Below are 14,302 nucleotides of genomic sequence, written 5' to 3'. Positions count from 1 at the left end.
CAACTCAAAGCCGATTGGATCTTAGCTTCTATGTTCAATTTGAAAACATGATGGTGATTCCTACATGAATTTACTTTAGAGTTAATCCAATAATCACCTAAAAGTGGATTTAGGAAGCTTTATACCCACATCAGTTACATCAGTACTCTGTGCTGAAAGTAATTGAAAAAAGCAAGAAGAAACTGCATTAATGGAATTATACATTTTTTTAGACACCATGTGGAAAAAGCTGACTGATTAGATTTGGTCTACAAATGTAATCTTAGTTAGTTTTGTCTGCAATGGTCACTGTGGAGTGAAAAACCTAAAAAGAGAGCTACATTTCAAGTATTTCTATAATAGAGATCTTAATAGAAGAACGTGACCTAAATAGATGTTCAGACCAAAATTAGCAACACATAAAAAATGTATGTGTCTGCAATGGTGGAGGCATATTTTACAGGAAACACTGGGCGATGTAGTAAACTGCAGAATAAATGTTTACATTACAGATGAATGTGTGCTTGTACGTCTTTGATATCCTGCCACATGAGACGGGATTGCGATGGGGCAAAGGGGAATCAGGTTTTACTCACATCACCGTGCCGTGTATGCCAAATAAAAGCCTGGAGAGCTGAAATACATATTTGCATTTTTCACCTCAAAAACCAAAGAAGGCGGTCGAGGGAAGTTAAACTTTTTTTGCTAATTGAAACTGCATTGTTTAGCCTGGGGCCTTACCCCACTGTGCTAACTGCTGTCTCATTTAAATGAATGAGGTGGCTATAGCTTTTCATGCAGTGCTGTTGTCGTCGTGAACGTTAGTGTTTGCCACAACCCCCCGCCCCCCCCCACCCTTTATGTACACCACCTCTTGTTTGTTTTTGCAAATTTTAGTTTAACAGCTTACTTCCTTCATATGTTTTGGCTTTAGCCTTGATTTATGCAGTGTAGGATCTTTTATAGCGACGCCGTGTTTCCTAAAAGTAGCACATCACAGATTTGAGGACTGATGAGTAAAACAGAAACTCCTCAGTGCTTCTAGGTATAAAAACTGTACATCCCACAATATATGGACACACTGCAATATTATTTTGAATGAATATGTGATGTTAGAATATCAACCTCAAACAAAGGAGATATAAAACATAGTGCAAGAAAAATTCCCAAGTAGAGTAGTTGCATTTATATAAGTAAACATTAATACATGCAAATATATATATTTGCATTTATATAAGTAAACATTAATATATATATATATATATATATATATATATATATATATATATATAACACCCAGCACGCCCCTGCGGGCGGTTTATCCTTCAAGCTCGGGTCCTCTACCAGAGGCCTGGGAGCTTGAGGGTCCTGCAGTATCTTAGCTGTTCCCAGGACTGCGCTCTTCTGGACAGAGATCTCCGATGTTATTCCCGGGATCTGCTGGACCCACTCGCCTAGCTTGGGAGTCACCGCACCTAGTGCTCCGATTACCACGGGGACCATATATATATATATGTATGTATATGTGTATATATATATATATATATGTATATATGTGTATATGTATATATGTGTATATGTATGTATATGTATATATGTATGTATAACTCTTGCACCAATTTTGAACATAACAATGAAGCTGAAAAAATGTAGTTGTTCACCAGCATCGCAATTCCATTACTTTTTATCCTGGCTTACCTTGGTGTGGTTTGCAAAGTGCTTCAGAAAGATGAGGAAATCTGTTTCTTGCACCCATCCTGATTTATTTCCACTACCAGTACTTCCTACTGGTCCATCTCTGACACAGTGGTCTGCATAATGTATGTGTGGGAACACAAACAGTGGAGGAATTGTGTTGCCAATGGCATTAACCGCATATACAAAAGCGACCAGTGAACCTCTCTCTGCTGATGTCGTTGCCCCAACTTGTTTAATATAAGTTAAAGTAATAGTGTGGTAAGTTGTAACATCTGCATTATTGTTACAACTAACCCAGACTGTTGCTGTTACAACTGACCCAGACTCCTATAGCCATGAACTAGCTAACATTACAGCCAACGGCTAAAACACTAGCACTAAAGACCTACACAGAATATATCCCCATAGACATACAAATAACATAATTTAAGTTTGATGAGTTTAACTGCAAAGCAGATAATGCTATTAGAAATTGAAATAAATTAGAAAAACTTACTTCTTGGACTACAAATTACTTTTTTTCATGTTAAATTGTCGGTGTTTGACAAAATGTGCTGATTTTTCACATGTGATAGCAGAACTGAGTTGGGCATGCACAGGATGAGTCACATCATTTGAAACTTAGCCCTGATTGGAGAAATTGGAAGTGTTACAACTGACCCACGTTACAACTATCCCCGGTCTCCCCTATATTGTGTTTTTATTGATTTTATTAAAGTTGCCTTTTTCTTGGCAATCCCATGTAAATGATCATTTAATCAGTCATGAAATATTCCTTTTTGTCTTTTTTTTTTTTTAAATCACAATTCCAAATATCATATCAAAAATATTTTCTACATCGGTTCAGAAGAATTTAAAATTAATAATCTTTTTTTTTTTTTCATTTTTAATGTCTTAAACTGCAAACTGGGGTTTTCATAATACCTTTTTTAAAGATAGTGTTATACTCAAAATTGTTAATAAAGTGTAAGAACGTCAAATTGGTTCCTGACCAAAATATTACAGGAAATGTGTAATGAAATATGTATTTATCCCAACATTCCTCTGGTATTTCCTTTTTTGAAACTTGGCTACATCCATCCAGAACATCTTTGAAATTATACAGTGAAAGAGATAAAAGATGGAGAATGATTTATAGTTTATAGAGCACATTAAATCACTTACTATCATCCATTTTTATCATTTTAAAACATTTCCAGTACATGTTTCTCTGGCTGAAATCTCTTTCTATTATTGAAAGGAACTCCCTTAAGTTTGTTGTTGATATTTTTCTGTGTACATTGTTTATTTAAAACAAACAATTAACACAGAAATACAAACAGTTGAAGTCATTTGTAATGTAAAAACCCAAATGTACTATTTTCGGGTTTTTTCTCCAAGATAAATTTCCTCGACGTCATGACGTCAGACATTGAACTCCGTTAACCGGAAGAGAAGTGTCGCTGTGTGTGTTTTCATGTTTACATTTGGGGCACCGCGTCAAAATGAATCCCCCGATGATCATCTCGACCAGCTCCGTGTCGACAACAAAGAGTAAGACCGTGTGAACCCGCCGGCATCTTTACTGCGCTGCTGAACAGAAAGCAGAGCCGCTGAAATGTGCTCAGTTAGCTGTTAGCTGCACACGTTAGAGAAGTCTGTGACACAGCAGAGAGTCCCCTTTGATTCAGTTTAAGTCCGTTTAAAGCCGTTGAGCTGTCTGTCAGTAAAATGCAGAATGACTTTCGCTTGCTATGTCATAAGCACGTTTGCTAACAGACAGTTTTCAGGTAGCAGGTTGCTCAGGTTTCCAGTTTCTGATTACAAATATAATCCTTTATTATGAAGTCCACTTGATACGTTTGATGGCATATTCTGAGCGTTTTAGCTGCAAGGCTCTCACACTTCGTTCTTAGCTGCAGAGACAGGTGTGACACAGCTATGTTACCACAAGTGCAGGGACAGTGTCTTTGCTGGAGCTCTCCAGTCCTGTTGTGTCAGTTAACATAGTTTGCAGTTAAGTGAAAAACTGCTGCAAACATACAAATTAAAGATGCAAAGTGCTGTTAGCCTTTCTGCTAACAGTGTAGTAAACATAGAACAATGTAGAACTGGAGAGATCAGATCAGTATCATTTAATCTAGCTGTGTGAGTCAGGACCAAACCACTGTTGATCCAAATGTCAGACATACACACCAAACTCTATCATCCCAAAGCTAACAGCAGCACTGTACAGGCCCTCTATTATACTACTATATAATAAAGTGCCATCACTCATTTCATTTATCGTATTCAGTCAGTATTAAAATATAGAATGTTATTTCCCCTACATGCACCTAATAAGCTAGCTCACAAGTGTTTTCACTTTTCAACAATGAAAAAATAAATCTGTATTGTACATGTGCAGGGAAACGAGAGGCAGAGCGTTCGGTTAACTGGACGGCGGAGGAAACTCAGGTGCTCCTCTGCGCCTGGAGCGATGAGCGAGTCCAGAAGACTTTGGCTGAAAACCTCAGAAACCGGCATGTCTTCAAACACCTCTCAGCTCGCATGAGTGAAATGGGTTTCTCTCGGAGTCCCCACCAGTGCCGGCTTCGAGTCAAAACTCTCAAGGCTAACTACGTGAGAGCCAAACTGCAGAGAAGCATGGACAGCTCGCAGCCGTGCACTTTTAAATACTTTGCCGAGATGGATGCGGTGCTGGGCCGAAGGACAGGGGGAGGGGAAGGAGGGTCTCATTTTGTTTCACACCAACAGGTGTCAGAGGGCCACTTTGACTCCACTGATGGGACAGGGAGTTTTACCTCGGATTTAAATTCCAGTACAAACATAAGTGGACACCATTGTGGCTCTCTGGGGAATTCAATGAGGCAAAATTTAAGCTCTTTAGAGGAGAGAGCAGGCTGTCAGCTGGACTCTGAGGTAAAGGTAGAGCACAGAGAAGAGTCGGTGGATGAGTTAGAGTACAGCAACACGGGATTCTCACAGCATCCGAGGGACAGGCACCACGAAGTTTATCTGGAGACAGCCATCCACCCGAATATTAACGGTATGTACTGTTACTGAAATAATAATGTAAACAAGACATATTTATCTTATTTTAGGAGCTAAAGTCAAGAAGATTTTTACATTTTGTTTAAACAGTACGGGTCGGAGATAGATCCTCAAAATTTTATCTGGATATTTCAAGAAGATTTGTGATAATGGTTTTAACAATGTAGGGAAAAAATGCTTTATTGATTCTTGTAGCTTGCAGGCCACAGCACTTCGAAGCGTCAGTAAATGAAGGGCATTTTTCATCCTTCTTTTGGAGTACTGCTACTGATGGCGATGCTCAGTAGAGTAATTACTTTTGGTCACACATCACCACCTACTATATCGTCCTTTATAGCCTGGTTGTGTTGGTGTTTTGCTTTTGCCTCAGATGTTTTGCCTCGAGTGTGTTATTTCCCTGCATATTTTGCAGTGTCGTGCTTTATTTGAGGTCAGTTAAGTAGCTAAATATTTAGTTTCTAAATCATCAATGAAAGCAGACATGTTGCTCTCAGTGTCAGATATGCCTGGGCTTGGGAAGGCTATATAAATGATGTTGCAGCGTGACACTTTTAAATGTCAAGTAATCATTCATCCCAGTATTATCGTTGATGACATATGGCACAGCTGTGGTGTGATAGACCCAGAAAGGGCTAAAGAATCACCAGGATTTGAAATGAGAGATGCTTTGTTCCAGATACGTCGGAACTTGGATGTTGAATGTGGGAGTGACATTCTTGAGTTAGTGGGTTCCATAAAAAGCGAGAACATATTTTTTTTGGTTCTTAGCAATATGGAGTCTTTCAGGTATCACTAGCAATAAAGCATGATACTTTTTTTTTTTTTGCTCTTCGAAAGTGTCCGAAAAAAGCCTGTAGCTGTGTTTGCTCTGTTCTAAGCCCCTCCCACCAGACATGCGCAGCAGTTTGTGCTTCAAATGATGCTAATTCAAGTCTTCAAATGAGGTTTTAACCTCCTTGGTGAAATTCCTCGACTACATAACTCTTTATATTCTATTATATTTTTCCCATGTGGTATTATTGTTGTACTCTGACCTGAACAGGTCTGGAAAGCCTCTTTCTACAGGCTCAAAACATAAAGCTTTGAGGAGGAGAAGGACACTTGTTCCCTCTGAGTGCACTTGAGTTATAACAGGCTGAATGTTTAAAGTTGAGACAGACTTCATGCTAATAACCAAACAATTGTGAAAATATTTGTGGTCTATTAATCAATCCTGTCATTAATAACACCATGCATGTATTGTTTTATATCCTGATTTGCAGGTACAACAGTGGAAAATAGCTCAAGCACTCTTTCTCCACATTTGGTCCTACCTCTGCCTGCTCCTCCTGCTCCCACTCTTACCCAGTCCACTGCTTCTCCTCTCCCAGCACCTCCAGATATAAACCCCAACATCCTCCCTGCCTCTGCCGACCATCACCCTGCACCTTCCTGTCTCGAACCTGTCCTTAAGCACCTGTCAGAGTGCTTCCAGCAGCTGGTCTCTGAGACCCGGAGCTTGCTGGTGCAGCTGGAGAGTCAAAGGCAGGAGCACGCCCGATGGCACCAGGAGCTCCTGGCCCAGTGGCTGCAAAGGGAGGAACGGCGGCAGAGGGAGACGGCTGAGAGGGAGGAGAGGAGGGAGAAAGCTCGCATGGAGCACGAGATTAGAGTCCTGGAGCTCCTCACCAATCTGAGCAAACAGCAGGGGTGTAGCTGTGAGGGCAGCCGGACTTTAGCAGGGGGACAGGCTGCTCCAAACCATACTAACAAAGACAGGAGATAGGAGTTTTACAGTGGCTGACCCAAAGTGCGGACTGATATTTCTTCTCAGGTGGACACAAATAACATTAGCAATGAGGCAAGCTCCCACAGTCAGGCCAGCCCGAATCCTGAGTGGGAGATTTTAGTTGAGCCAAGTGCACAGATACCCCCCCCAACTTCCAAAAAAAAAGAAGCGGAAAGTCTGTGAGAATAATATGACTGCTACTGTTACTTTGACATTTAAAGGCCCAGAAATCCAAAAAAGAGGAAACTACAGTTGAAGTGTAAAAGAGGAATTTCTTCTTGTTTTTGCAGTCACATTGCTGAGGGGATTTCTGCGATGTCAGTGAATTTCGCCAAATGTTACAGAGTTGTTTCAATGCACTTTCACAGAAATTAAAAGTGTATATTTTTCAACCAGTTTCGACTGAAATGTGTTTTTCACAAGTGACTTGTTTCAGTTATTTATCGCAACTGTTGAGCCAAAGTAAGAATCAGTCGGCATCATCTTCAGCGTGTTTGGGTTCAGTGGTGGCGTCCTTGGATCTAGATCAAAGCTTAACTGTTCATACAAATAACCTCTCTTACTTTTGAAGCAATGTGAACCAACCTTGAAACAACAACAGCAAAATCAAATCAAAATATTTAAGTCAGTGTACAGGATTATATGTGTGTGTGAATTGTAGTATTAATAGAAATTTTCCAACATACCACATTAAAAAGTGACTCCTGTTTCTAATCCAGATGAAAATGATAAACAGATGAATAATTAAATCACAGCTTTTGCAATAACTGTGCAATAAGTTGCAAGTATGAGATGTTGTCCATGCTGTGTGACAGCACATCAGATCTCCATTCATATCAAACTTGCTTCTGTTACATGAAAAAGTCATTAAAAATAAACAGCATTGACAGCTTAGCGGTAATAGATGACCATAACAGACTAAAGTCAAAGGGCAGATGCGATGAGAGAGTCGCAGGTTTGATTCCTTCAGTGTTTACTCAGTTTGTCCCTGCGGTCCATTAGCAGGATGCAGGGCTGTGACCTGGCTGCTTCAGTGGGGGGGGTGACAGAAAGAGGCAAACAGTTTACTGTACATTCCTGACGCCTGTGTTTGATGCTCAGTGTTGAAGCTATTTTGGGAAACTAGCACAAACATACAGTGAAGTCTGTTTATTTACGTCTCCGCGGGAACATTTCATACCCAGCATGTCAGCCTGGATGTTACCCCCGCTAAGACCTTTAGCGCAGCTCTGAGACTCCAGGCTTCGAGTTTCTTCGTTGCTGTATCAAACGAGCTACACCTGAGCAGTCCTTTGCTGCGATGGTGTATATTGTCTTCCTGCAACACTCGGCAATTTTCTCACACTCATGGGAGACATTTTTATTAAACCTCCAGGCTGTGGCTCGCTCCATGCTGATTCTTACCTGAATAGACAAACTGGAAATTTTTCACTCAGGCATTCAGCATTGTCTACCCTGAAGGGGTGTGAACAAGTTAAAATGAAAAAGCCCCACTTCCTTTTGACATGTATGAACCAGATTGTAATCAATACTGGTTTGGCTGGGAAAACCCAACCACTGGAATACTTACTGATGATATCTTCCTTATTGTAAACGGATAAAGTGAAATAAAAACTGCCAAAACAAACAGACCCATCCCACCTGTCTGTTAAAACCTGATGTTTGTGTTAATAAAGAATAAGCCACACCCATCTGTGGACTAGCATGACCCACCATTACATTATAATCCTGCTGCATAATCCCCAATAAGTGAACTTAATTAAGAACATTTATAGGTCTTATTGCTCGTTTTTATCCAACACAACTTCCTTGTGACCTTTATTCTTTGTCATCAGTATAAAAGCATACGCTCTGTGATAACTGAGCCACAGGCTATGATGATATATTCCTACAGATGAACGGGTAGTTTCACACACTATGGACAAGTAGTAGTGTCTATTGTACTTCATATAAGTATGTGTGTGTATATTCTTCAGTTTTGGAAATTTTTAAAAGTTGCATTTAAAGGAAACACTGTATATTTGACTATTACGTCCTAAATACCAAATCTAACATATAACCATGTAAATATTTCAGACTACATCGCAGGATTCGTAACGTGTTGCAGACCACCCAGATCCTCACGTTCACCTTCTCATTACTAAATTTCCATCTCTTGGACCAAAGCAGACCTTCGTGCATGTGAAGCTGCACAAACTGTCACACTAATAAAGCACCTGGTTGGTTGTGGTCACATGATGTAAAAAATATGAAAATAAAGTCTAGTTTTCTCTCGTGCTCCTTAACAGGACAGCCTCTAATCTCATCTGCTTTCCTCTTTGTCACAGAGCAGGCCTTCATAAAACACACAAACAACTTATTCAAAGGTTGTTTTCTTGGTGATTTATTTCATTTTTATTGCAGTTTACAGCATGAGGAACAAATGCGCCCCAAATACATGGAAGTTTCAGTTAAATAAAAACCAACTGAGCATTACTTCCTGCATTTCATTTGTGCCTCGTGGTCTTCCCCACAGTGACTTCAAGCCTGATCTCTATGCAGTCATTTAAGCGAGAGAAAAGCCAGATTAGTGCATATACATAAATCTGCGCTAATCCTGGATTAAGTAATACAAGTGGATGTTGATGAGATTTGGGATGATTTGCTGTTATTGTACCAGGGCTTATTACTCTGTTCTGACATGTGGAGAAAGTCATCCAGTACAGATTTCTCAGACTAAACTATCAATCAGTGCATCATCTTTGCATGACTCATGGTTCTGTATGTTCATCGGCCTGACTGCAGGGAGAAATGTAATCAGCCTGCTGTTGTTTAAAGCTTATAGGAACATTAAGGAAGCTTCTGAACAAATAAATATCAGTCAAAAATCAGTTTTGTTAGATGATAACATATTTTCTGCAGATATAAGGGAAGAAAATGAGTCATTTAAAGGTTCACTTGTACCGTGCTCCCAATTCTGCCTCCAGTCGGGCTTTCATTGATGCAAAAAAATTTGTATTTAATTGATGTGTCTAGTTGGACCAAAGAGTAATAACTAAAAATACAATATTAGAATACACTTACAATGGCCCCTCTATCTCATAAGAGAGAACACGGCGGCATTGCCAAGATTAGAGTTTGCCAGAGAACACAGCATCAAAGGATTTAATACAGTTGTCACTTAACGATTGTGGTTTGCATGTTTATTTCATTTAATACGGATCCATTTTTCCCCTTTTTTTTTCAAAGAAATCTAATATAGCAGCTTTCCACATAATAATGCAAACCAAAATGTTTAATTTTGCTACAAAAGGCAGCTTCCTTTTATGTCTCACCCACTTAGAAACAGTTGTCATCTTGAGTTGTGTGGACAAATAAGAGAGCGCCAGTGCTGGTTTGAGGAGCTAAACGGGACTTTTTGTATGACTGAAGACAAAAAAAAAGCAGCTGGAAAGTTCAGTTTCTTCCTGCTTCTACAATTCTTTATTTCTACTAATAAAGTCCTATAATTTAATCAGGACAGTACAGGTAGCCCAAGTTTAGTCATTTCTTTATTACTGTAATTGTTGTCACATAGAGTTTGAAACTAGGGATTGCAGTTTGAGTTGGTGGGTTTGACAGTAGATGGACTCAATTATCATGCTGGGTTCACTGTGTTGAGACTACAGGTGTGATAACAGCACAAAAACAACGCAAAATAAGGATCGGATCCAAAATATGGGCTTTTATTCTTTAATAGTGGATTAGAAAAGATTATGTCAAGTGTACCAGAGTTCCCAGTTTGACCCAGTGGCCAAATTATCATCCAGAAAATTTCAAGCAGTCTGACGTCAGCATTCGATGGAGTGTTATGAACATTTTTTTAGCAATAATCAGTGTGTGGCCCCCACACACTGAATCTTTCTGATTATTTAACCTCCTGAATTTTTCTCACTCTCTACTATAAATGTTAATAATAATAATAATAATAATAATAATAATAATAATGGATTGGATTTATATAGCGCTTTTCAAGGCACCCAAAGCGCTTTACAATGCCACTAATGACTTTGGTCCTCCTCTATGACGAAATGTTACCATGCTAACAGCTAAACTATGAGAGTAAACACTGTGAACGTTGCTGTGTGGCGCTTTTTCAAAGTCTCCATTCTGTATTTAGTACTTGAACAAAATTTGGTGACTGCTGGGTTACACATGGACGACATATGTTGAACGTAACATTGGAGCTGAATAGATAAAATTATTTACACCGGTTCTAAATAAAATGTTTCTTGTTTTTTAAGTTTTCTGTTTAGCCACTTATTTATTGTATTAATCTTTTCTTTCTTTCTTTTTTTTTTTTTTACTGTATTTTACTTGTGTTTTTTAAAGGTCTAACTAAGAATGGGCTTTGCTGATTAAAGCTATAAATTCATGTTCACCAGAGCCAAGTAAGTCAAAGTAAGTCAGTTTTCCCTTTAGTGGTTTTCACACTTTTCTCTATATAAAAACTCTATAAAAACAAAAAATAATTTTTAAAAAGAAGTTTTTGTAAATACAATATCAATGGTATATATGTTCTGCGTTATAACACTACATTCTTTCATTATTTTGAAAGGGAAGCAGCTTTTGCTAATAAAATGTTAGCATTGTGATTGTCCTGCTGCTGCTGGGTTCATACCTGAAATTGAATGCTGTAAATTTGCTTGTAGTATTTTTTTTTTCTTTACTGAAATCAAAACCCTTGAAAACCCACGATAAACATGAAACACCATCTATCTAGGAAAAACAACTGAAGTTAGCAGATGTTTAAATGTGTATGTTTAGGCACCAGATGTGTAACTGGATGGACAGACTGGGACTTCTTTGGTGTCTTTACCGTGTTTATTGTCTTCTTTAGATGTTGCCATTCTAACATGGTAACCATTACAAGTTCTAAACATGAGTATGCTAGAGCTGTCATCATTAGTGTGCTAAAGTTACAGCTGCAGCTCAAAGCAGAAGCAAATTTAATAAAAAAAAAATTGCTTGCATTACTCATTTCATAAAATCAGTGAGCTCATGGATTCAATAAAAACAACCTAAAACAAACCCTTAAAGTCACTTTCAGAATTATACCATAATCATAGCCCTGCATAAAATTAATCTAATGTTGTTTTTAATTGTTTAGTTTTTTATTGATGCGTAAACTTCTTGGTTGAAATCTTTACTCGTCTCTATTTAAATATGCTCCCGTTTCTAGAACCACAGTCCATATTATCCGGAGTTTCCTTTGAAAGGGAATGGCTTCATCGGAAATTTCTGTAAATACAGCAAAGCTAAAATGAGAAAGGGAAAGAGAAATGAAATTGAAAACAAGAGATGAGACCAGGCAGGGAGGGGGCGCTTCTCTTCTCTGATTGGCTGCCGCCTCTCCCTCTCTGTGAGGTCTTCAGGCTGCTCGCGGCTCCGGAGCTCAGACACGAGTGAATGCTGCAGAGGAGAGACAGAGTCAGCACTGCTTCATTTAGACGACTTGTTCTTGGAGCTGACTTGATCCCGTTGGCGCTGTGAAAGCGGGAATACACATTTTTGTTCCCTTTCGCGTTTGCACCTGAATAATGGTGCACTGAGTGTCCGGAGCCAGGAGGAACTGCTGGGATTGACCGTCTGCTCTGCGCGCATGTGAAAGGAGAAATCAGAGGTTGTTTTCGCTTATTTTCAGAGGAGAGATACCAAAGAGTTTGTACCTGGATTACGGCTTGTTGAGGTGAGTTGTGCGTGTTTACAGCCGCACAGTTTTTTGGTTGTTGAATGTTATTCTGCAGACCCGACGTGTCCAAAATGCGCGCAGGTGGTGAAAGAGCGCACTTTATTTCCAGCCAAACGTGAATCTGAATGAGTTGATGCTTTGCGACTCTATTCCTAAATGATCTGTGAATATCAACATTGCACTTTGGTTTTGTTGTGTTCCTTTAGCACCTTTTCCCCAATATTAGTGCGCCTATATTGACTTTATCCTACTATTACAAAAAACAACCGTGGGCAGTAATACCCAAATTGACAGGCTTTACTAAGGAGCTATTTCTGGATTTTTAATTTTGCTTAATTGACCCAAAGACCTGCCCCAAAAATTGGATTTCTGAAATCGGTGTCAATGGCGGGCTATTTTTAACCCCCACTACCTTCTGGCTAAGAGGATTCCTCTCTCCCTGCCTCTCCTTTGCGAGACGGTGAGGGATCAGTGAAGTTAATCCCGCATCTCTCCTGGGTCACCCTGGCCTGCTGCGCTTGGTTTTTCGTGCCACTGCTTTGTATTAGGAGCATGAGTTGGAGTTTCCTTAATGTGCTGACAAGGTAAATCCGTTTATTGGTTATTTGGCAGGACGCTAAAAATGTGAGAGTGCCTCCTGGAAGCCCTTGAATGAGTTATTGTTACTGCGGATTACATGTTTGCTACTGTACTCTGGAATCCCTGGGGTTGTGGTGGGATTTGCTTGATGTGAAGCAAATGCAGAAAAACAGATGCACTGGGGCGAAATGGGAAGTTTCCTCTCGTGAAATAAGGGTGCTGAGGCGGCAGGAGGGCTGCATTTCACACAAGTGGCCATTAAAAGGTAAATGTAATCACATGTACCTCAGCAGATCTTTGTGAATTATAAGCTGTCTTCATAGCTTCACCTTAGCTGTGTTTACAGACTGCTTCCTAAACCTGGGTCGCCTCTAGTTTTATAAGTTCAAAGATCAATAAGTAAGGAGCTAAAATTCAACAAAATATATGATGGAATATTTCATCTTATCACAGTCTTCTTTGCTACAGTTACAGCTGCCTGGTTGTCATGGGTATAATGGCTGAACAGGTTCAATATGGTTGAACTGTGACAGAAAACATGAAACTACTGTTTGAACAATGTTTAAATGTGAAGCAGGTCCTGATCCTGATGATCGGACCAACCAATCTGGCATCTTCTGAATTTCAAAAGATGATCTCAGTACCTGCAAACCAGACCAGTACACAGGAATCAGTGTTCACTCTTTCATCAAGAACAGACAGCCCTGCCATGGAGCTGCTGCTGACGTTTTAAGACTTTACCATCAGATCCTAAAGATTTGGAGTAAAATTCAGAAGTAGCAGCTGTAGGGGCACCGTTTCTGCTGTCAGGGGGTTCCCTCCGTGTTGGTGTCTGCAGCGGTGGAAGGATTCATGGCACTGCTGAGGACCAATAAGGCCAGGTGACAGAGTCCTATATGGAACCTGTGATTTTTACCACTCGGAGCAACAGCTGCAAACATCTCCCTCTCAGCTTATATCCCAGCACTCAACACTGGTGTGAAAACACTCAAGAGAGGTGACATAGCTGTTAGTGGCTGCACGTTATATGTTGATGTACTGCTGCTGGGTAGATGGAGGAGTGTGGCTCACCCTCTGATAGGACGTGTTTGCAGTTATAATAGTTCATACAATTTTAGCTCAGCCAGCAGGAATATCAGGGTCAAGGAGCTTTTTTAATGGCTGCTATTACATGTTAATCACACCAGTTATGGCTATGTTTTTGCTAACCTCCAAGAGCAAAAATGGCATGGCAAGTCACATTGACAAGTTAAGACCAAGACCATGAAATAACCCAGAGTTCTTGGAGTCTCTCTAACCTCGTCTCCTTATTTCTGAGATAATGTTTCCACATCACAGCCGTATCTGGTTTGTTTTGGTCCTACCTTTTCATTCCAGTGGTCTGGAACACTTACATTTTTGCTTCAAATTCCTGAACTTACTTTAATTTGAAGTACTGTTGACCACACTCTGGCTTCAAACAACACAACCAATGAGCCGGCCTTATTTAGATAACTTCCACTATTCCACTCCACTCTCCCGTGCCCAGCCACTCT

At 39.8% G+C, this 14,302-nt stretch overlaps 2 protein-coding genes across 3 annotated transcripts in view; both read left to right on the top strand.

Moving 5' to 3' along the window:
• rasgef1ba (RasGEF domain family, member 1Ba) overlaps positions 1–14,302 on the top strand; it is a 124,143-nt gene that overhangs the window by 83,630 nt on the left and 26,211 nt on the right. Inside the window, exon 1 of one of the 2 annotated variants that reach the window (XM_085295534.1) lies at positions 11,902–12,185. The exons of the other annotated variant lie outside the window; for it this stretch is intronic. The gene's annotated coding sequence lies outside the window, so the exon portion shown is untranslated. Of the gene's footprint in view, positions 1–11,901; positions 12,186–14,302 lie in introns of those variants that run through there. 2 annotated transcript variants of the gene reach the window in all.
• Positions 3,064–6,871, top strand: LOC146563148 (uncharacterized). The gene is made up of 3 exons (XM_085295535.1): positions 3,064–3,210; positions 4,064–4,705; positions 5,973–6,871. Exons 1-3 carry the CDS (start codon positions 3,162–3,164, stop codon positions 6,473–6,475), a joined length of 1,194 nt encoding a protein of 397 aa, XP_085151661.1. The 5' UTR covers positions 3,064–3,161; the 3' UTR covers positions 6,476–6,871.

The sequence above is a fragment of the Mchenga conophoros genome, linkage group LG12, assembly GCF_057382185.1.
Source record: "Mchenga conophoros isolate Kocher_MC1m ecotype Shallow Benthic linkage group LG12, M_conophoros_male_GT1.1, whole genome shotgun sequence".
NCBI classification, from domain to species: domain Eukaryota; kingdom Metazoa; phylum Chordata; class Actinopteri; order Cichliformes; family Cichlidae; genus Mchenga; species Mchenga conophoros.
This window is presented reverse-complemented; position numbering and strand designations above follow the sequence as displayed.

What these genes read in the sequence shown, in the direction of transcription:
- LOC146563148 (XM_085295535.1), top strand. Translation starts at nt 3,162, where the DNA reads ATGAATCCCCCGATGATCATCTCGACCAGCTCCGTGTCGACAACAAAG. An exon ending in CTCCGTGTCGACAACAAAGA is followed by an intron (nt 3,211 to 4,063) that starts GTAAGACCGTGT and finishes GTACATGTGCAG; the next exon opens with GGAAACGAGAGGCAGAGCGT. An exon ending in CATCCACCCGAATATTAACG is followed by an intron (nt 4,706 to 5,972) that starts GTATGTACTGTT and finishes CCTGATTTGCAG; the next exon opens with GTACAACAGTGGAAAATAGC.